This window comes from Syngnathus floridae, chromosome 7, assembly GCF_059516105.1.
Source record: "Syngnathus floridae isolate MCC-2025c chromosome 7, RoL_Sflo_1.0, whole genome shotgun sequence".
NCBI classification, from domain to species: Eukaryota; Metazoa; Chordata; class Actinopteri; order Syngnathiformes; family Syngnathidae; genus Syngnathus; species Syngnathus floridae.
In genome coordinates this window covers 10804628-10826622 of record NC_142419.1, presented here as the reverse complement: position 1 = coordinate 10826622, position 21995 = coordinate 10804628, and the positions used below count along the sequence as shown (strand labels likewise).

General features: G+C 38.7%; 2 protein-coding genes across 2 annotated transcripts in view; one reads left to right on the top strand and one right to left on the bottom strand.

The window, feature by feature from the left end:
• Nucleotides 1-21995, bottom strand: part of LOC148395199 (calsyntenin-2-like) — a 140178-nt gene that overhangs the window by 46959 nt on the left and 71224 nt on the right. Inside the window, exons 3-4 of the mRNA XM_088381016.1 lie at nucleotides 8164-8359; nucleotides 3031-3239 (exon numbers count right to left, since the gene is read on the bottom strand). Coding sequence (XP_088237142.1) covers nucleotides 3031-3239; nucleotides 8164-8359 — 405 coding nt within the window. The remainder of the gene's footprint in view (nucleotides 1-3030; nucleotides 3240-8163; nucleotides 8360-21995) is intronic.
• LOC148395200 (uncharacterized) overlaps nucleotides 1-21995 on the top strand; it is a 79976-nt gene that overhangs the window by 17670 nt on the left and 40311 nt on the right. Inside the window, exon 2 of the mRNA XM_088381017.1 lies at nucleotides 15406-15491. Coding sequence (XP_088237143.1) covers nucleotides 15406-15491 — 86 coding nt within the window. The remainder of the gene's footprint in view (nucleotides 1-15405; nucleotides 15492-21995) is intronic.

The window sequence follows — 21995 nt, the reverse complement described above, 5'->3', positions numbered from 1 at the left end:
ATCACATTGTCTGATTTTTAAATAATTTATTTGCAAATTATGGTGGAAAATAAGAATTTGGTCAATAATGGCCTCAATCTGGGGCTCCACGCAAGAGCTCACCCCGTGGGGTCAAAATGATCACAAGAACGGTGAACAAAAATCCCAGAACCACACGGGGGGAGCTAGTGAATGACCTGCAGAGAGCTGGGACCAAAGTAACAAAGACCACCATTAGTAACACACTACGTCACCAGGGACTCAAATTCTAGAGTGCCAGATGTGTCCCCCTGCTTAAGCCAGTACATGACCTGGCCCGCCTGAAGTTTGCTAGAGAGCATTTGGATGATCCAGAATAGGATTGGGAGAGTGTCATCTGGAATGTCAAACTTCAGATTTAATTTGAAGCCGACTCTATTATGAAATAGTATTCCTATTATAATTTATGGCATCAATGTGTAATTATTTTGTCCTAAAATTATATCAATTTTGGATACATTGTTGCAATGAGAAGAGCATTGCTTGAAATATCTCTTCCACCTTGGTTTAGTATAATATTGGTGGACCTGGTGACTCGACAGTAGGCTACTTGTTTTGTGAGTTTTGGGTGCGTGGTGCATGCTTCATTCCTCTTGCTCACAGAAATGTTTGAACGACAATGCATATTTAAATAGACAATTTTAGAGTATCACATATGACTTCTAAAGAAGCCTCAAAACTTCTGCAAAAGCAAGAATCCCCAATGCAGATCAATACCCAGAAAAAAATAGTCTGTTATATTATATTTTGGAAAAATGAACAAAAATGAAAAATTCCTACTCTACCCTAGTTTAATGGAAAAGCCAAAAACTAAACACACAACTGAAACACTGATAAAATCACCCCAAAAAACAAACATTACTGGAGATCTTTGAAAGGAGGGACTATACCGTAGGGTCCATACCCCCCAACCCCCTAAAACTGGACTAGATCACATATATTCAGCAAGATGGAGGATGTCAGCCAACCCCTTTCAATTACAACAGCAACTAATCTATGTCAATGATCTGTGCTTGTTGTGAGTACAAGAAAGGGTGGCCATCCAGTAAATTACTACTTCTTTTTCTCTCGCTCTCTCAACACACACACACACACGCACGCACCCACACATAGTCTGCAAATGAAGTCTTGTTTGTGAAATTGAGGAAGTGTTTGAAACATTCACCTGACCTGTAGTCAATGTCAGCAGCAACCCATCTTCAATTAACAAAGTTCTGATGGCGCACTGCTTCCTGCTCCTCAGACGTTAAATGGACAGACTAGAATTTCCTTGAAACTATCCAGAAATCGTTCTCCATAGCCTCACCAAACTCCTCCTACACCATAGTTTTGGCTTGAATGTTTGGCATGGAAAATCGGTGAGGAGCACAGAAGTCCAAAAACAGAATATGATCATTGGGACATATACCGTATTTTCCGGACTATAAGGCGCACCGGACTATAAGGCGCACCTCCAATGAATGGCCCATTTTAAAACGTTGTCCTTATATAAGGCGCACCGGGCTATAAGGCATATTAATGCATCATGTCAGATTTTTAATCCAAATCAAATTATTCTCCATTTTATCTTTTTTATTTCAACTTAAGACACAACAAATTACTTTATAATTACAAAAATAATGATCCATAGTCTTCATTCATAGTCTGCAGCGGGCCACTTATGATTCATTTCATGACACAATGCTTCGGGCCAGTTTAAATTTAGGAATTTGGTCCATATATAAGGTGCACCGACTATAAGAAGCACTGTCGGCTTTTGAGAAAATTTTTGGTTTTTAGGTGCGCCTTATAGTCCGGAAAATACGGTATACATAACTCAACCATCAACCACCACGGAGAAAAAGCGTAGTGACTGCAGTGCATATTCTAAAATGAGAAGTCTTCTCGTTGACATGATGAGCCACTCTAAGGGGTGGTAACGACGGAAATATATTCCAATCACCTTCTGCATTTTCAGCCTTTGGCCTTTTGCAGACTGTTCCTATCCACTCTTTCCTTCATGGATTTGTGAAACAAATGATGGGGTGTGTCATGTCACGCACTAGTAGAATCAATTCTTTGTTTTGCTTTGAACCCTATAGACCAGTGGTTCTTAACCTGGGTTCGATTCGGTGAGTCGGCTTCAGGGGTTCGGCAGAGCTGGTACTAACCCCCCCCCCCCAAACGGTGAATGCGCATATGAAACTGATGGGGTTCGGTACCTCCAAAAAGGTTAAGAACCACTGCTATAGACAGAAGGAAAAGAAAAGACTACAGGGCATTTTTCAGACCTATTTGTATTCATCCCCTGCTAAAGGTCAGTCTTGATTTCTTTGGCACTCACTGCTACTACACTGCCTCCGCCCTCCATCCTCTTTCTTTTTTCACTGAAGTGCTTTTGAGTTCAAGAGCTTTTAGAGGCTTTCCTAAGCAGTCAGTGGCTGAACAAGGCCTCCTAAAATGGAGAAAAAAGAGCCTCCTCCTGCATCATTAACAGCTCAATATGAACCCTGACTCAAACCTTCACACATTTTATTGCACCACCACAACAAAGACAGCAGCACTTGATAACTTGCAATAAAGACTGTAAATACACAAATATAAGTACTACACTAAGAAGATTATTTTCCAAGAAGAGTTTCTTTGTGCTTAGCAATTTATTGCCAGTTAAACTCTAATGTTCTTTTATGTTAAATCACCAGTAAATATAAATTCTCTGTAGGTATCTTTTCTGGAGAATGACATTTTGATTACTGTAAACAAAATCAAAACACTAAGTATTTATTTACTGGCTATTTTTTGGTTATATTACATATTTTAAGTGTCATAAAAGATCATATGAATATCATTTCAATATTTTATACTCCCATTTTTCATAAGCTGATGTGAAATGTCAGAGACTTTTTCAACGTTCGCAAAAGGACGATTTTTTTACTCTCAAATATTGTCCATAAATCTGTCTTTTCAGTAAACACCAAGTGAACATTAAAGTTACGAAACAGCAGATGTGATATTATTCTGATGACGACTTACCATTGCGGTCTATAGCGAAGGGTGTGTTAGTTGTAGTAATCTGGTAGTTACAAATTTGGCTGTATTGAGGTGAACAGTCTTGATCTGTGGCTTCCACTTGTAGGATGCTGTCATAAATCTTGCCTTCTGTCACTGCAGCTTGATACTCGGGCTGCCGGAACACTGGAGCAAATTCATTGACATCGTTGACTTGAATATGGACCACCGCCCTGCAAACAACAGATGAAGGAAATGGATTTTAACTTAACTGCTTAGATGAGTTGTTCACAAAGAATGCAATGCTCCCCTACTATAGTCCCCGGCGGAAGTGTGGCTTGGTTGAACTGGGTGAAGTTTTCTTTCTTTTTGTATTTTCATGGAAATGTGCAGATAGAAATGGGTGTTTGCACCATCACAGCTTGTTTGCCGGCTAATAGAAGAGGAAAATTGGTGTACAGAGAAAAGAAAATGCCCTTGGTCCACAAAAATACTAAGAACCGTTTTTATGTAGAGTACACATCCTATCTATGAAAATAGAACCCTATATTTGGAAAAAAAGCTTTTTTTTGTCACTACTGGTGGATTATACAAGATGTTTTGCTATCAGTAAAAATAAAACGGTAGTACTGAACTATGGTGAAAGTAAAAAATATATATTTTTACTTTGACCATAGCTCAGTACTACCGTTTCATTTTTACTGATAGCAAAACATCTTGTATAATGCTATATAGTGCCTAAAGCAGCAGAAATAGAAGACAAAAAGATTAATACAGAGCAATATTCACTCAAATCCTTATTTGTGAGCTGTCACCGTCTTTGGCATTGCACTTTAATAAATGTGCCAAATAATGGAAGCTTGAGCACTGATTGCTTTGGGTACCAAGTGCTTTTATAAGAACAATATATATGAAAATGTGTGATTGTTAACTGCAAACCAGCAAAATGAAAAAAAAAAAAAACTTTCGTAGAGCTTTTATCTTTTTGAGCCAGACCTAGCAGAAAACAAGATTAAAACATCCATTTTTGAACTTGTTAACATCAACTTTGCAAGCCAAGAGCAAGAATGATGTGCTTGGAGGCTGAGGATGATACATATTTCAAGTAACAAAGAGCTGCAATGACTATGTGCTTTATGGAATTGTCATGGAGGCAGCGCAAGTAAATTAACTGTTATAATAAGTCATAAATATCTCAACAAACACGAGCAACTATAATCCAGGCCAGCAAAGGATAACACAGTTGAAAGGCTGAGCATTGTTTTCATTCTGCTGTGTACACATGCACGACACTGTGAATGATAATTTTATTTAATAATAAAAAAAAAAAAGTTGCAATAAAAATACTCAAGTAGGTCATTCAATATTTAATTAGACTACTTAATGACATCCCTGGTTAAACATTTTCTGATTCACATCTATTTGATTGATATCACATTAGTGTGTACGAGAATTGTTACTAGAAATCCGTTTTACTCTTACGCTAAAGCCAGCACACGAATATATATGATATACATATAAAGCAATGCTGACTATACAGTATGATAGTTTTCGGAACTGGCAGGTTGTGGGCGCATTGTATAAAGACTAGCAATTTGATTCTATCTTTTGACAGATGGAGTAAAAGATGTATTTGATAGTTTGTGGTTGAAGTTGTGAACATAATGTCAATGATGTCAGTGTCAAAGTCAAGATTTGTGTTGCACTCTTGTGTACCAAATAATGAGCAACATAATTGGCATTAAATGTGATGCATGGTTTGGAATATGTGCATGAAGCATTCTGAAGTTATCCTTGCTTCAGCTCCAATAAGGTTGGCAGTGCAATCTACAGGATGCAAAACCAAAGCCTTCTGCCACACCTCCCACCTTTAGTATTTCAGCTCCTTAAACAAATGTTGTTCTTGTTCAATTCACTTTGACCTGATGTCTACATATTTTTATTTGTTTTGACATACTGTATTTACGGTTCCAGTTAACTGAGGTTGTCTTGGGCTTGAGCACACAACTCATTTTCTTATGCAGGAAACATGGTGCAATGAAGAAGAATGTTTAAATTGAGGTTTAAGCATAGGTCTTGAGATTTTTTTTTTTTTTTTTTTTAAATGTCACTCGGTCCAATAGCCCAAATCCTCCCTGAAAAATGCTGTTCTCTGGGACCTCCTTTTCCAATCTACAGTTCAGTGTGTTATTCTTTCACTTGTGAAAACATCTTACAAAACCTCCTCCTAGAAAAAGAAATCTTACAGCGATAAGCACTTTTTTTTAGTTTTTTTGCATTTACATATGTCTTCCCCACATCGTTGAACATTTTCAAACATCTGCTGATATATTGCAATATGCAATTGCATTTTGAATGTGACAATGAAACTGATGTCACTTTGTGTGTCTAATGAGAAGAAGCACAACAACACAGATGGCTCACTTCCTGGAGGCCCATATTCATAATTAAAACACAAAGACCAAATCTTGATATTACATTTCATTGCTTGACAATAAACATGCTTATGCATGAGGTATTTTATTGTTGACAAATAGTTATCACTTAAACTAACAAGTTTTGACAGAATGAGGTTCCATTTCAATTATTGTCAGAGATTCTATAACGATAACTAAGTTCCCAGGAGTTTTGCAGAAGTGGAGCTTCCCAGTCTTACAAATTTATCATGATGGCTTATGTTAAAATATCACTGCTTTTGGATTCAGCAATTTAACAAAGTACCCTAAAAGAGGCATAAAAGGGAGTTACATACCAGACGAGGAACATAATGAACCAAAACATGTAACGATATATATTATACAAAGACAGACAAGATATTAAAAATTGCAGTTATTCCAATTTTAAGTTAATAAAAGCTGTGGTGGAAGGATTGTGAGTCAAATCAACTCTGTATTAAATACAGTGGCATCTGGTGGGGCACGGATTCAAATACAAAGTAATTCTGTAATATTGGTGACATCTCCACTATGAAATGATGTACGATATAAGTGATGTAGTCATATTCTGTCAATGTTTTTCATATTTCTGACAACATCTTTAGTGCATTTCTACCACTGCTGTTTTGCAGTTGACTACAATATTTTTAAAATAATGATAGTTTGAAAGTGATTGGCTGGGAACCAATCCAGGGTGTTCCCTGAATACCGGCCAAAATCAGCTGGGATAGGCTCCAGCACACTCGTGACCCTCGAGTGGATAAGCAGTTCAGAAAATGGATGGATGGATGAATGGAAACTGAAAGTATCTGGGAGTGTACATGCATGACTCCATAATTGCCCTTCAGATAATTGCTAGGTGGGCTAATTAGCCTCTCTGGCAGATGGATTGGCCAGCAAGTGTCACCGATGATGATGATTGTCATATCGAATTTATTTGGGATAAGACTGTCTCCTGCACATTTGCTGACAAGAACTAACCCAGTTCTATCCCGTTATGGCGGGGTGGTGTCCAAACCCGGTTCTCGAGAGCAGCTGTCCTGCATGTTTTGCATACCTCCCTGCTGCAATACACCTTATTCAAATGATCAGGGTCATTATTAGGCTTCTTAAGAGTTTGCTGTTGAGCTGATAGTTTATATCAGGTGTGTTAGAGGACGGAGACATCTTAAATCTGGAGGACAGCAGTCCCCGAGAAACCGACCTGGACGTGTCTGCCTTATGGGTTCTTGAGAATCCTGTGTTAGTGGGATGGCATGTGCTAGACACAAGCGATCAAATTGTATCATTGCATTTAAGAGGGGAAATGCTACAAATATTTTTGTCAGCCACACCATGAGATAAATGTATATAGACCACACAAGAAGGAGGAAGAAGTCCTTTCTTATCACAGAGGTGGTCATATTAAATATTAATGTATTGGCAACTATAGCAGAGACAGCGATGGAGGACACTCAGACAGCTGTATCCAGCCACAAAGAAGAACAAAGGGAAGGAGAAGTAGAGCAGCAGACAGGTGGCAAGTAGAGCAAAAAAGAAGATTGAGGGAAATTTCAAATCGTAATGTGGTCCTCAGCCCACTTGTCCCTCAAAGTGGACATTACGTCATCTCTGTTGTCCACCTTTTGAACAAAGTGAACATTTGCCAGAGAAGCATAAGAACACTCCACAGATAGACGTCAAAGATTCTCAAACTTTCTCACAAAGCTGTCTGAGTCAAAAAAAAAAATCTTTCACTCAAACGGAATTTTCCCATAACATTTTACAGACACACACGCACGCACAAACTACTCTCTGTATTTTTTCCAATTGATTGAGGAAACGTGTTTAATATTTTAGTGACCAAGATGTGAAAATATGAAGCCTTGGAACGTCACACTATTGCAAAGGACTAAATACGCAAACAGTAATTTTAAAACTTTTAGAAAGTAGCGGCTCTTCTTTTCCCTTTCACCCATTTCTTTCTTTCTTATATTTTGTCCAAGTTGAAGGAGTCTGAGAGCAAGTTTTTAAATAACTTTGAAACCTTTTTTTAATAGTTGTAATGGGTGTAGATTTTGTTTTCCCATTTATATTGTGAGTGCTTTTGTGAATTAATTTGTGCAGAAAAAGCACAAAGGTCATCAAAGTGACATTTCATTTACTGGAACACTGATTACTGTGTGTTCATACAATTTGCGATTAGCACATAAAAATAAGTTGGATATGACGCAACCTGTGTATTCTCTGGCCTTGATTGTTCTGCATCAGAATAATCTGAACATTTGTTTAAGATTTTTGAAATGTGTGCACAAATCTGACTTAATAAGGAAATGCAGTATATTCAATATAGAAATCATTAGATTACATTTTCCTTGCCTATTCATTATCTATACTGCTTATTGTTTTCAGGGTCACAGTGTGCCTGGTCTGATTGCAAGTCTCACAACTCATACTACAGTGTATAAATGACACTCACATTCACTCCAGGAAATAAACCCACACGGCCAGCATGAGTCACGTTAGCGAATTACTTTAATCCCGACCATACATTAAAAATGTAATAAAATAAATAATGACAGATATATCAGAGTGTAGCCTCAATGTTCCTTTTGTACCATAATCTATTAAATGCTGAGTGTGTCCTAGTCTAAAAATCTATGTAAAACTCAAGGCAGGGATAAATTCTGGCTGTTAAAATGAACTCTATGTACACCATACATTACTCCACTCTTTTACTTACTTGTGGGACTTTTTGCCCTCTGTGCCCCCTGGGCCTGAACCGCAGTCATGAGCCTGAATGATGAAGGTGTACTCCTTCTGCCGTTCGCAGTCCACCAGGGAACGAGCCCTCAGTTGGCCCTCCCCGGATGTACCGTTCAGCACCACTGCCTTGAATGGAGCCTCCAACCCATGGATGTTGAACGCACAGATCTCCCCTGGGGACAAGAGAGAATATCAGCATCAGATGAAAAATGAATGTGAAAAGGTGACTGTGACGTATTAAAGGACATTTACCCCCATGATGAGTACTATCCTAAAAAGCACCTAATGCCGCATTGAAAACATTCATTCATTCATCTTCTGAACCGCTGTACTGTTCATATCCTGAATGTATGTTTTAATGCTGAGTATTACGAATCACACAAATCCCCTCAACAGCGTACTCAAACAAGCCTGTCAAAGTATGTCAGCACCGTGTATTCTTGATTGTGAGATTACAATGAATTTGAGGATTAGTGATTATCATAATCATCTGGAAGATATATGAACAAGATAATGTCTTTGTAAGACCCCAATCAGGTCCGATATATAGTGACAATGGGCCCCTTGTGATGTAATTGTAGCTGAAGAGAAGCCGAGAGGGAGGGGTCAAGATGAGCAACACTGATTGTACAATCCTCCCTTATGACTCACATGGACACACAAAAATTTGAAGGGCAGTCACTTGACTCCACACCCCGATAAGTGCACAGCTACCCATTGAGAGGCAGGAGAAAGGGTGGGCGTTTTATAGTGTTGGCCGAAGCCGCCTGAGCTGAAGAACAGATGTTGGCACTTGGCAAAGACAGAAGAGCTTTCAAACGCTAATGACTTTGTCGAAACTATTATCTAAATATGTCTGCCTGTCACATTGGGTTTTGAAACAGCACATTTATGGGGGAAATGTATCTTTTTGAAGCTTGGCCATGCAAAACTAATGGATGCATATTAATGGGTATGGATTTTGCTCTGCTATTTATTCAATAGTTTGGCAGCAATTTCGTAATTTGTGTTATGAACGACCCACCATGAAAACTTTGCTAATAACTCAGTTGACTTTTCCGTTGAAATGTCCTCTATCTGTCTCATTCTTTGATGTGCTAATTCGATGTCTGTGTGGCGTCAAGTCTACCCTTTGGGCATCATTATTTTCATTTAATCACGTCGAAGTGAATGCCTGTTTATTACTTATTGGCAATGTGTGCTCAGGAACTAAGCTCGAGTTTTGTCGATGTCATGTGGTGCTCAACACCTCATGGGAATCTGGCACCCGTCCACACTAGAGTGTCTGTGAGGACACTGAGCTCATTATCAGCGAAGGCAGCAGTGCTTTGCTGGCGATGAGGTTTGCAGAGTTGCAAGACTGTGACAAAGTATTCGGGGCCACTGCACCTCCAGGCCCCAAGTTATTATCAAACCTGACAGACCATCGACTATGAGCTGCAAGCGTCGATATATACGCGCATATGTTCGTAAGCTGCTTTTCTTTCCTGAAATGTCACTCTTGCAAATAAGTGCATAGATTTCACAGCCATTGGAGCTGTTAACTGGCCCTCAAAATGTTAGGAAAGGGAAAGAAAAACAAAATCAGGGATTGGAAAGGAGGAGATGGAGGAGGACGTAAAATGGACGTTGCCTCAAGCCAGATATGATCTCTCTCCGTATTTTGGAAAGTGACCAAAGCCGAGACATAGATACACACTCAAAATGTGCCAGTTTGGCAGCTTAAATCAGAGTTGTTATTCCTTTCATCCTCCTACCACTGGAATACGTCACATCAGCTCGAACAGAAGAGAAAATCAGATTACTGTCAGCAAATATATTATGCACCAGGCAATACTTGGCTCTCCCTATCATAATATTCAGACCTGCCGTTTTAAGCAAATCAGTCTAATTTGTAGAGGCGTTAGTGTAAGTGATTTTCACACTTGTCATGACTTTAGTATTTCTTATTTGGATTCAGCAAGCAGTTATTAACTCAGCTATTAGTCAAGCACAGAAGTCACCATCTCCTTATCTCATTTGGTCACAAGCACACTTGGATCCATGGATGTGCAATCAATCGACAGAGATGTCAGTCGTCTCTGCTGCGGCACAGAGACAGATTGTCAAGCCTTGAACTCTGCAATGTGAAAAAATTGTAAATGCTTTGATTATGCTTCTTCATGAAATTAGGCGCCCTCCAAGACTACAGAGTAGCTGTCCATCCTGGAGATAAAATTAAAACTAATTAAACCAGCACACTTTGATTTTGAATGTGACGTGTGGTATGTTTATGTACGTATGCATATGCAGCAAGTGTGGTAAAAGATTTCTCCATTAATTAAAGACACATAATTTTTCTACAACGTGCGTGTGTGTGTGCGTGCGTGTGTGTGTGTGTGCGTTTGTGTGTGTGTTGTGGAGGAGCATTAACCATGCTTTCTGACCCTAGTGTCACCTTCCTTTCCTCATCATTAAAAGGCTGTTCCCACACATTTCAATTTTCTAATGATGTGTGTGTATATGGCAATAAACTACAGTATCATGAGTAATAGGGAAGGAGTGCCATTGTCAGTCAAATCACAGATAAGGAAAATCACTAAGGGCGCTGTTTTGAATTAATACTTTTGTTCATAAATGTATTTAGTTGAAATCTGAGCCTATTTATTTGAACGCAACGGTGAAATATTCACAGGACGACATAACGCTGGTGTTGCACGAAATGCTTTACGTCCAAATTCACCTCTTTTTCAGAAGACATCCAAAAAAGCGTGTTTGTGCAACCATTATCATTGCATTGTCAAAGAGTCCAAGTCATTTTTAACACTACAGATTGGTCAAAAATTAAAAAAAAGAAAGAATTTACACCCAGGTGTCGATTGACCAATATTAGATGTTGAAAAAAATATATATTAAATTTACCACAATGTAACATAGAAGGGGCACTGACAATTTACAATATTTGTAAATACATAATTTTCTGACAAATTAAGTGAAATTGAATAATTTTTTGCGACACCTCTGATGATCTCACATGGCACAATAGTGTTTCATATTTGTCATTAGTCTTATGGTCATAACAACCAGGGTTCTTACCATTTTGAATTACAACTGTAGGAAAAAAATGAAACAAGCCAAATCAATCACAAATAATCAGACACACATTAATAGTTGGATTTTTCAATTTTGTTAGTGGGAATAGCCTTAGGGAATGGCTTGTGTCCCGGTGTGAGCAAGGCCAGCAAGAGTTCATTGTGTTCAGATATCCCAATGAGAGTTTATGACCCCCAATAATGCCTGCAAGGATGTTCTCCGCTCAGTTAAGCTTCACAAAGAAACAAAGTCTTTTACCTCACTCAGGCTGCCTATGACCTGGGACAAGCTTAATTGGATCCAAGGCCAAAATGAGAAAAAAACTGAGTGAGCAATTACACAATAGGAAAATGGATTGAGTCAAGCACCTAATCAAAAGAACACACCTCGTTGAAATGATCAGGCTTGTTTTCAAGCTTCTTCAGAGCTTGCTGAAGAGCTGACACAAACAACAAAAATGTTTCATTGTAAATAAACAGGACTTTACTGTCCAACGTCTCCCCTCATTCTCATTACAATGTACTGTTTTCAAAACATTGTTTCGTATAGTCAGGCAGCAAGCCTCAATGTAAATTTTACAGTTACCCTTGCTGCAGAGCCTCATTAGACACCAAATAGTTGTAAGTGGTGCTAAATACATTTCACATAAATTGACAAACACAGAACAACCACAAGTTAATTATAATTTATGCATGTTCTTCCTTGATTAGTAGCATGGTAGGATGCAATCATTTTCTTCTTCAATATAACAGCATCGCAATGCATTTGAGAGTCAATTATTATTTCTCTACCAATTATTTATGATGATACTATGACATTTGTTTTTGTTGTAAGATGAAAGATCTGACTTTAAAAAACAAGACCCGACCATTTATAAAAAATTAACACAGCAAGAGACATTGCCAATGTTCACAGTTTAATTACTGTTATGAATCTTGAATACTACTCGACCTTCTGTCTGAAAAGGGAGCTCTCTTTGTGCGTAAAATCACATTGGGTTCACTGACTTGGATTTGATCCAAAACTTGTGTCTTTCAACCCAAGTATGTAATGAAACAAATTTTAAAACTGATCATGTTCCACTGGTGTGATTGACAATTGAAATTTCTGTTTCCACAAACTAGTTATATTTGTTGCTTGTAGATTATAGTTGCCCCCCAAACACACACACGCACGCACACACACAGACATACAGTCTGCAAAGGAAGGTTTGTTGGTGAAATTGAGGTGTTTGAAATATTCACTTGACCGATTTGATTTTCCTACTAAAGTTAGCACACTCATTACAGCACACGTACTAACAAATAGCCTACTGTTTCTACCACTTTCTCTTTCAAGCCTTCAACACAATTTCCACCATCCCTCCATGCATTCCCTGTACCACTCATCAGCACCATCATTTTTTCATGCAAGATGTGCAATGCCGTTCTATCCATGTTTCTACGAATGAGAGTCCTTGTCCTGTCTGTATTCCAAATTGTTTTGTGACTCTGGCCTTGTATGCACATGCTAGGATGAGGCATAGGCAGCCCTGACATGGCAACCTTGGATCATCTGTATCATTTCATGTTTACATTTAGCGCATCTCTGCTTTCTTTGCGTTGGTTTCCACACTGTAACAGTAGACCTAAACAGTAACAGGCCTCTGCAAACACAGTTTTTCTTTGCTCAGGCAGCTCACTGAAGGCAACTGCCACAAGGTGAGATGTATGTAGTGTGTGTAGATTTCTGGGGATCACTTTGGAGTGTGTAAACAGCATGTGAAAACTGACACATGCACACGTTCTTGGCTGGAGTAGATACTGAAGGGCGAGAGATCCTAATTGGCTGGTGTGATCATGTCCTCAGAGGAAAATGATTGAAAATGACAAGAGTGACATCTGCTCAGCCTTGCCCATATTAAAATCCCCATGATTATATTATCTTTGGTGTCCCATCCTCTGAACATAACAATAGCTGCTATATGCAGCTACATTTCTCAGGAGCTTCTCTTGAAGGGAGGAGGAGTAGGCATCAAAAGAATCCAACAAGTATGTATCTTCCATGCAGCTAGTTTCTGTCATCTGCTCTTTTACACACTGTCACTCTATTGAAATCAAAAGACAAACAAATTGCCTAAATGTATGTGAGACCATCCATCCATCTTCTGCCTTTATTGCTTCTCGTCATCGATGTCATGAGGGAGCGGCAACCCGTCTACACATGCGTTCAACCATTCACACTCACATTCACTATTAAGAACCTTATATTGTTTTTTGTGTTTTTAATGTGGGAGGAAGCCACAGTCTTCACAGAGAACCTATGCTTTGTATCTATTTATCCCGTATCCTCAATAATGCCCCTTGGTTCTGCATTTTGCCTCAAACCGGAAAGAAAAGATATTCAGTGACAAGACTACAGACTTCTACAATAACAAGAATAACAAAACATGGGAATTAACATTTACATTTTTGCACCTCTTGCATAATATTACACCAAATATATTAATCTGATTTCCAGAAAATAGAACATTGTTATTGTTGCAGATTGAAACTTTTTTTTGGTTCTCTTGCTTCTTAGTGAGGCATGTAGTGCCCATTTTGAACAGTCACTTAAGTTACCGTACAGTAGTCGATTTAATCTACTTTTATTACTTTTATTATGGCATAATTGAATTACAAGAGAGAATGAACATTTGGGGAAAGGAACCAGACTACCACATGCATACACTGATGTCTATTTCCTTTTATAGATGTCTCGATTTAAACACGAGGTCATTATATTGGTCTATTCTGGAGACAGTTCCCAGAAACCGAAATCACATTTTCTCTGTGGCTATTCACTGTCATACACATGCCTGACTTCCTGATGTTGTCTCCACAATTTCTTTCTTTTCCTCTTGACTTCCTCCCTGAAGATACAATCTGCCAGCTGCAGTAGTAGAAATGACACCCGAGGACATTGTTTTCCACAGGCTATTGTGAGCTCATCCATCCCACTGGCTCATTGAGTCACCCGACTTGACAATGACTTTGAGCTTTTTAACAAGACGATATTACAGGTTGTAATTTATACACATTTAACTACAGTGAGTCAAGTTAAGTAGGAATTTAACCTCATGAGTCCTTCATGTTCAGTGTAAACATGGCTACCACCTACAGTTCATTGCCACTTAGATCATGGTGCCACAACGGGGTTATAATGATCCTCGTTGTCGAAATTTGTTCAAGTATCTAATAGGCGTGAAATGTCTATCCAAGATGAAGCGCTTTAAGTGATTTAAAATGTGAAGTGACAGGCTTTATCCGAGCTGCAGACCAAAGCCGGAAATAGTGTCGCATCCGACACGTCTCGCATGTTTTTGTTTGCAAGGGAACTGCGTGGGCTTGCCTCAACTGGAAGGTGCTCCTTTTTTTTCTTGAACATCGGTAGTCAATCTGATAGATGAGTGTGTTATTACTTCGCAGCTAAATGCTTGATTGCCCATTCAGCAGCTGTAAACAAGGCAACACGCTTACCAGATGGACGGCATGGCCCGGTGGTAAAATCCTTATCTCCCAACCTGAAGTTTCTGCGTTCAATCGTCACCCCTGGTGATCATGTCGAAGAGTCCTCGAGCGACCTTAATTTGACCCCAGTGGACCTGTCACTGCCTTGCAGTAAAGCAGCATCCCACTTGTGTATGAATGTGTACAAGGGTGGATGAATGTGAGTGTGCTTTGAGGACCACTTTGTGTAGAGAAAGCGCCATATGGGACGTTCTCTGGAAGAATGGTCAAAAGGTCAGACATGAGTGCCACAAAACAAACTAGGTCAAAATAAGATAAATCAAGCCATCTTGCTGTGTTCTGTATGATTTAAGATCGAATGTGCCAGCTCCGACCTCAACTTGTTATATATAGGATTGCAGTGGGAAGAAAACTACTGAGCCAGACTAGACGGAATTGTTGAGACCTAGTTTACCTTACGCTTGGTTAAGTGTGTAATGTGTTTAAGTGCACCACTCTGTTTAGTCAATCTTTCTGTTCCAGTCTGACTCTGTACATTAGCATTATGTCAGAGTATAACCAAGACTCATGTGTGGACCTGGTGTAGCTCCAAACAGCCAAGATGCGATTTGTCATGTTTGTGTAAAAATGGTAATGACTTGCTGTTGTTGTTCCTTCAGGTTAAAGAAAGAATACAAGGTATGCATGATGAGGCAACAATGCAGACAGAAGAGGAGGGCACAGAGCTGTTCCTTCAAAACAGCAGGTAGGCACTATTCATTTACAGAGGAACTAAATGTGAAGCTTGAAGTGTCTCAAAGCCCTGTTGCCTGCTTTGGTTAATTGGGTTATTGAATAAGTAGCAAAATCAACAGATGCTTTAACAAATAGCTCAGTTCAGCTTTGAGTAATCATGTTTATCACTGAAATTATCTTATATGAGCAGAAGAACATGTATGTATATATATTGTTTACTTTCATTATGAAATGAAGAATTGAAAATGCAATCTTGACAAAGATTGAGGAATTATTCTGGCATTTGGGGGGTTAGTTATTGGCTGGCAATTTCAAGTCACTCAGTATTGTTAAAAAAAAACGGAAATGTCCAACATAAGTAAATAAATTAGTCTTCATGTATTCTTTATCAATATTTGATTTAAAATATCCTACTTTAAATGTATCACTTCCTTTAGGAGTATTACACAATGTAATCAATATTGGAACAGTATCATCTTGAATTTTTTTCAGGATTGGATTTGAAAGGAAACTGGTTCCTTCAAACATCACTAGCTTATAGATAGCAATAAATACAACAGAATATGATGTTTTTCATATATCTGCAAGCTATTAATTCATTTAAGAGGAATAAACAGACGTTGCAACTGGATACAATTTAATGGCAAGAATAATTTCCAAAAAAGAGAATATACCTTCAGAACCCTTTTGTTTTATGTTCATTTGTATATTTTGGAGTACCGCAGGATCTCAAATTCATACTGTAAATCAATCTATAGTCTATTGCGCCATGGCACCAGGCTCACGACTGTTGTAAGCTGTACAATTCTACCTATACAACTCCCCCTTGAGAGTTTGAGAAAGCAAAATCTGCTTTTCTCAAGTGCGTTCATTCTTGATATTGCTGATAAGAGATCAGAACAGATTTAGCAGCAAAAAGAGGAAGAGAACAACTGAGAGTGGGGGTGGAGAGGGCTCTTTCATCTCCAATAGAAAACCATGAGGAGGGAGAAAGAAAAGAGCTGGGATTTCACTGCAAGGAGGTTCAGAGTCGGATCCTGTCACAGATGCTCCCTGGGGAAGTTTGACATGCAACTGAAAGAACACTTTTAGCATTTATGTGTGTGGATCTACACTCACAACATTTTCAAGATGTGCAAAGTAAGTTTGAAGCATTAAATGCATCCAATGATACAGTAGTAGTGAGGCAACTTCAGATTCAAAATATTTATTTGATTCAGGTCCTGTCAGAATTCAGCTTACCTCAGTTCATTTTGCAGTCATTCAACACTCACAGAATCCCCAAAGAATACATTTAGAATGCTTATGTGCTAACCATAAAATGAGGCTCATCTTACTTCTAATACTTCCAAAACCTATGGAATGCTCACTAAACTTAAACTTATTTCTACAGCAGAGTTACAAAAATATTTTTGACATTAAAAAAATAATAAAATCGCAGGCCAGAATGAAGATAGCACAACCTACAGTGTTTACTTGTATAACATTTCATTTAAAAAAAGCACATGCAGGCTTCATGCAAACCACTCATCACCAAATTGAAAAGGAAATTTGACCCAAAATACAGACAAGCTTTAAAATATGAGAATTCATATGAAGTGATTAGACGCAAGAATAACTTAAGTGATGGGACACCTAGATCAGAAAAAGAAAGAATCCTATAAGTTTTACAGTCAAACTCAGTGGAGAAGTAATGTGATGGCTTGGGACTACATTTCTTCTTCTGGGATGGACTCGTTAATCTTCAGTAATGCAACAGATAATGTCAGCTACAAAATTAATTAGTCTGACACTGTAACGAATGGTGCGACAAATCTTATTGGGAGATCCTTCATCACACAGTAAGATAATGACCCAAAAAACACTGGCACAAAAAGTGACAAAAAAAGAGTTAATCAGTGGAAATAAATTGAAAATTTTAGACTGACCAATTTCATCTCCATACTTAGGCACTGTAAATTGTAAAACATGTACTGTACTTTAACAACTACGGAGGAGATCGTAGGGACAAACCCAAGCAAACAAATCAACTTAAATTCGTGTGTTCTGTCTCAAATAACTTTTAATTGGTGTATGACATTCAAATCCCTAGAAAAATTAATGTTGTTCTCATGTCTCATATTCATCTTTTGATATCAAACCCATATATGTTCAGGCAGCAAAACTAAAGAGAGCTTCTGAAAATTATCAGTGTTTCTGTTTCTCTACAATCATATCAATCACAATTGCATCAATTGTTTTCTTCAAAAAAAGAAAAGAAAAATGTATTGTAAGACGCACAATGGGCCAGAAATGCACTGCAGGCATTATATGGTCACCTGTGCTCGACAATCTTTCCACTCTACAGAAACTGAAATTATTCCGACACAATCCTTGCAAGATTGCCCTAACAGTCAATCAATGTTTCTGCAATTAGAGTGGATCTCATTATAAACCATTATTCTGAGCTCTCGTCAAGCCATTCATTCATCAATATAAAATTAAACAGGCGCCACTTAGCATAGATTTGTATCATGAGTTCATTTACACGGGAATCAATTCATTTGCATCCACACCGCAATCAGCTCTCAAGGTTGCATGTGGGAGTCTCTGAAAAGTATTTGAGAGAGTATTAAAAGCCTCACAGGAACACACAAACAGTAAACTTCCACTGACTTTCTGCTGAGAATCAATCAATCGCAAAGTAAATGAAATAAACAGTGCAAATCGAACACTATGGGCTCTACATTAGTAGAGCGCAGCGGCACCGTGTGTAACAACTGCCGAATCCTGATTTCCGTGCTGACACAAGCGTTGATGCACTTTTTGGGGAACCGAGTTCATCACTCTATGCCATGCTGGGCATTTCAGCCTTTCCTTTGACAACCCCCCCGCGTACCTGACATTTTGGTTTGCAGAAAGCAGACTAACCTTTACGAAAGCTGTTACCATGTCTAAATTTTAGCTCACGTAGTATAACACGATTTTGGTGGATTTTATCGGGGCACACACTGACAGATCCGGAGCTCTGCCAACATGTGGTGGATGCTATCGTATTTCATTTATAAATATGATAACTGTCAAACTCGGGAGGCAGCCGGGAGAATGTGGTTAGTGATGGAAAAATCATCTGGGCTCACTGGTGGAGTGGTCATCTCCTAATCCAGAGTTCGCAGGTTCAATCCCTGGCTCATGTGACCATGTTGACGTTTTCTTGAGAAAGATACAGAAACCACTTGCTCCTGATGCTGCGTCATCAGTAGGTGAATATGAATTCAATGTGAAGCACTTTGAGGTCCTAAGGTGCAAGTGAAAAACTATTTACCAAGACCAATAATTGTGTCTTGAGGAACAAACAATGGTGTGATAAAATATTTTACGTTCCGTCGTTCTTGTTACATCACAACAGACTGATTTGGTAAAGGAAAAGCAACATCAGTTCCTTTCTCCCAGTGCGAAGAACAAGATCGAACCCCTGATTAGAACGTGAATGCGCTAAACATTAGAGGCTACCCATGAAAGATGTATCTCGGTAGTTGGATACTAAAAGTCAAATTTCTGAAGTGCCTGCAAGCCCATCAAGTGTGAAATGACACAATCAAGTAAATCATCTGTTTCCTCGGAGGGTATTTGTTGTAATGCCTCACACCAATTTGCAAGAAGCTTGGTGATAAAATGCTTCCTCCACAATTTATGATGCAATTCAATCTATTCAATTGTGGGGTGAATACGGTTTCATTGGCCAGTTTTCTGGCAATCAGAGATTAGCATTAAAGAATAGAATAGAACAGTGGTCCCAAAAGGATTTTTTGTCTTAACATGACCCCTTTATGTGGTGATAATTCTCCAAAAAGTAGAAGGTAACGCAACTGATTATTAAAGCATGGGCTACTCTCTAACTCAAATTAAATATGAAAATAAATAATTCTGCCTTGAAAAGAAGCAAGTAACCTAAATAAAAACAAAACAAAAACAACTAATGCTTCAATTGACCACAAATAGGAAATTTACCACAAAAAGATGTGTGCTTTTCAATACATCCACCTCAACCTGTCATTTGAACTTGAAATATCAAAATATCAGAGACAAAACACTTCACCAGAATAATAATCAGACCTAATTTTGAAGTTCTACTCTGTTTTTGTCAGTCATCTTAGCTTCAATGACATACTTGATCTGACAGATACGGCTGTTGTGATTTTGGCTCTGGTGAGCAACAGGTTATTGTCTCCAACGCTGACACCTTGTAAGGCACATACCATTTTATTGTCAGTCCTATAAAATGACAGAGTATTAACTTGTCATTTTGAAAATATATTTTTTTTATATGAATATCTACATAACCCTAACAATGTGTTTGCATACTTCTGGTTGAAAAAAAAACATTGAAATAGAATAGAATAGAATAGAACACTTTGACTTATAGTGCATTTGTTGCTGGAGGAGGGCTGTTTGTGTTTGACGATGTGTCACAAAAATGCTTTTATTGTTTTGTCACTTGTTTTCAAAAACCTGAGGCTCTGCTAACACAACTAAAAGCAAGCAGCCTGCCGAGCAATCAGAAGAGAAGACGGCCAAATGGTTATTGGTTGTCAGTCCAACAAAAGGGCTTGCCATTGGCTCAGCAATATATGAGCTGGGCTGGCTCACTGCATAAAATGGATCAATTACAACATGACAAGAAATAAAACTAAGAGTGAAAGACTGCTGTAGAAATATGTCTGCAATTCTTGATCCATAGGGTATAGTGACAAAAGCATGCCACTGACATGCTGATAGAACATCAGGGAACTGTTTTGTTCTGTTGTGATAAAAAAAAAAAAGGTATTTTCTACATGAAATATTACATTGTATACAGTATAAATTTCAATATTTAAAAAGCTACCGTCTTTTCCGGACTATAAGGCGCACCTTCAATGAATGGCCCATTTTAAAACTTTGTCCATATATAAAGCGCACCGGACTATAAGCCGCACCATTAATGCAATCACAATATAATAACTTGAAATAGTGAAAACAATAACAATATATAAATAATGTTAATATCACACAACACATTTGGCCCGCGGGCTGGAATTTGGTCGATATATAAGGCGCACTGGACTATAAAGCGCACTGTCGCCTTTTGAGAAAGTTTGAGGTTTTTAGGTGCGCCTTATAGTCCGGAAAATACGGTACTTCTTAATGTTCTCATTCTGAATAAAAAACGAATCAATAGTGCTTGGGCCTTATGAAACAATTTAATCAATATGGTCCTTATTGCTGTCATTGTGAATCCAGATGCTTCCAGGCGTGCCAGCAGCTGGCTGAGCCCCAGGTTGCCTGTCCGTCAGAGTGACCACAATTCACTGCCTGTAAAACAGTGCTGATGGCAAGAACACTTGCAAACATCCATCATGCAGGTGCATAGACTGCACTTATCAGTGACGGGCTTTGCACACACGTTGAGTCATCATTTAGCGGAGGCTATCGATCACATTTCTGTGATTTACGCAAGGAATGGATCAGTGCTGATGAGTCACTTCACATAAAGGGCACTGGTGTGCTAGCTAGTTATTGTTCTGTTTAGTGAGACCCCCAGGCGAGCTGATCACAGTTCTTCTGGAGTACTTTCAAATTTATCAGGAAAACAAGAGGCACAAATACATTACATGTTGACAGTTCCATTAAATCCCTAACCCTCATATAAGTCACTTTGCTCCACATTCTCAGGGCCAATGACTTTAATCACCTTTTTATCAACCACCTTCCTTTTTCCCAAAGGATTGCCCGCGCACTGTTTCCATGTGCATCTCTGATAAATTGAAACCTGAGAATAAAACATTAGGGTTCTTGTTCTTAGGAGTGAGTTATAAAGGTCAAGTGGAACAATGAGGCTGGGGTAATATACAGTATGTCAGCAATTTGTACTTTATTTTCACGTATCCAGACTGTTTTCTGTATTCATGGACCGTTTTAGTGGCCTTGTTATTGATGGAATATATTTGCAACACAAATTGCAGTTGGCATTGTTGGGACTAACTAAATTCAGTTTTGCTTTGTGTCATTTAGCTCCAGCTACTCGTGTCATGGTCAGATCTGCCTTATCTCATCAGTCTAATTCGCTCTTTGTGCAGGCTCTGACCATTATCAAATGTCACATTTTCTTTTGCTTGTGCTGCATGTTCCACTTTGTTGGATCACAGCTTTTTTGGTCAAGCCCCAGTACCTTTCTTTGCCTTTGTCGCTAATACATTTTTTTTTTTTTTTTTTTTTAACCGATACCCCACACTTGATTTGCCCTTTATGATTCCATGTACTTTGGTCTACCTGTCTTTCTCTGCCTGTCAGAGCGTACCAAGACCCAGCGGGGAGCCCCCGGTGTCGGCCTGCGGGCCGTCACTCTGCATGGCATCACCATCAACCTGCTCAGTTCAACCTTCAGCTCCTCTTGGCTTCCCAGTGTGTCTTGTGATAATTTTTCTGTTCATCCCTTCCTCCATACTCCTTTTGTAGACGAAGTCTTCTGACTTGCAGGTTATTGCAAAATCCAGAT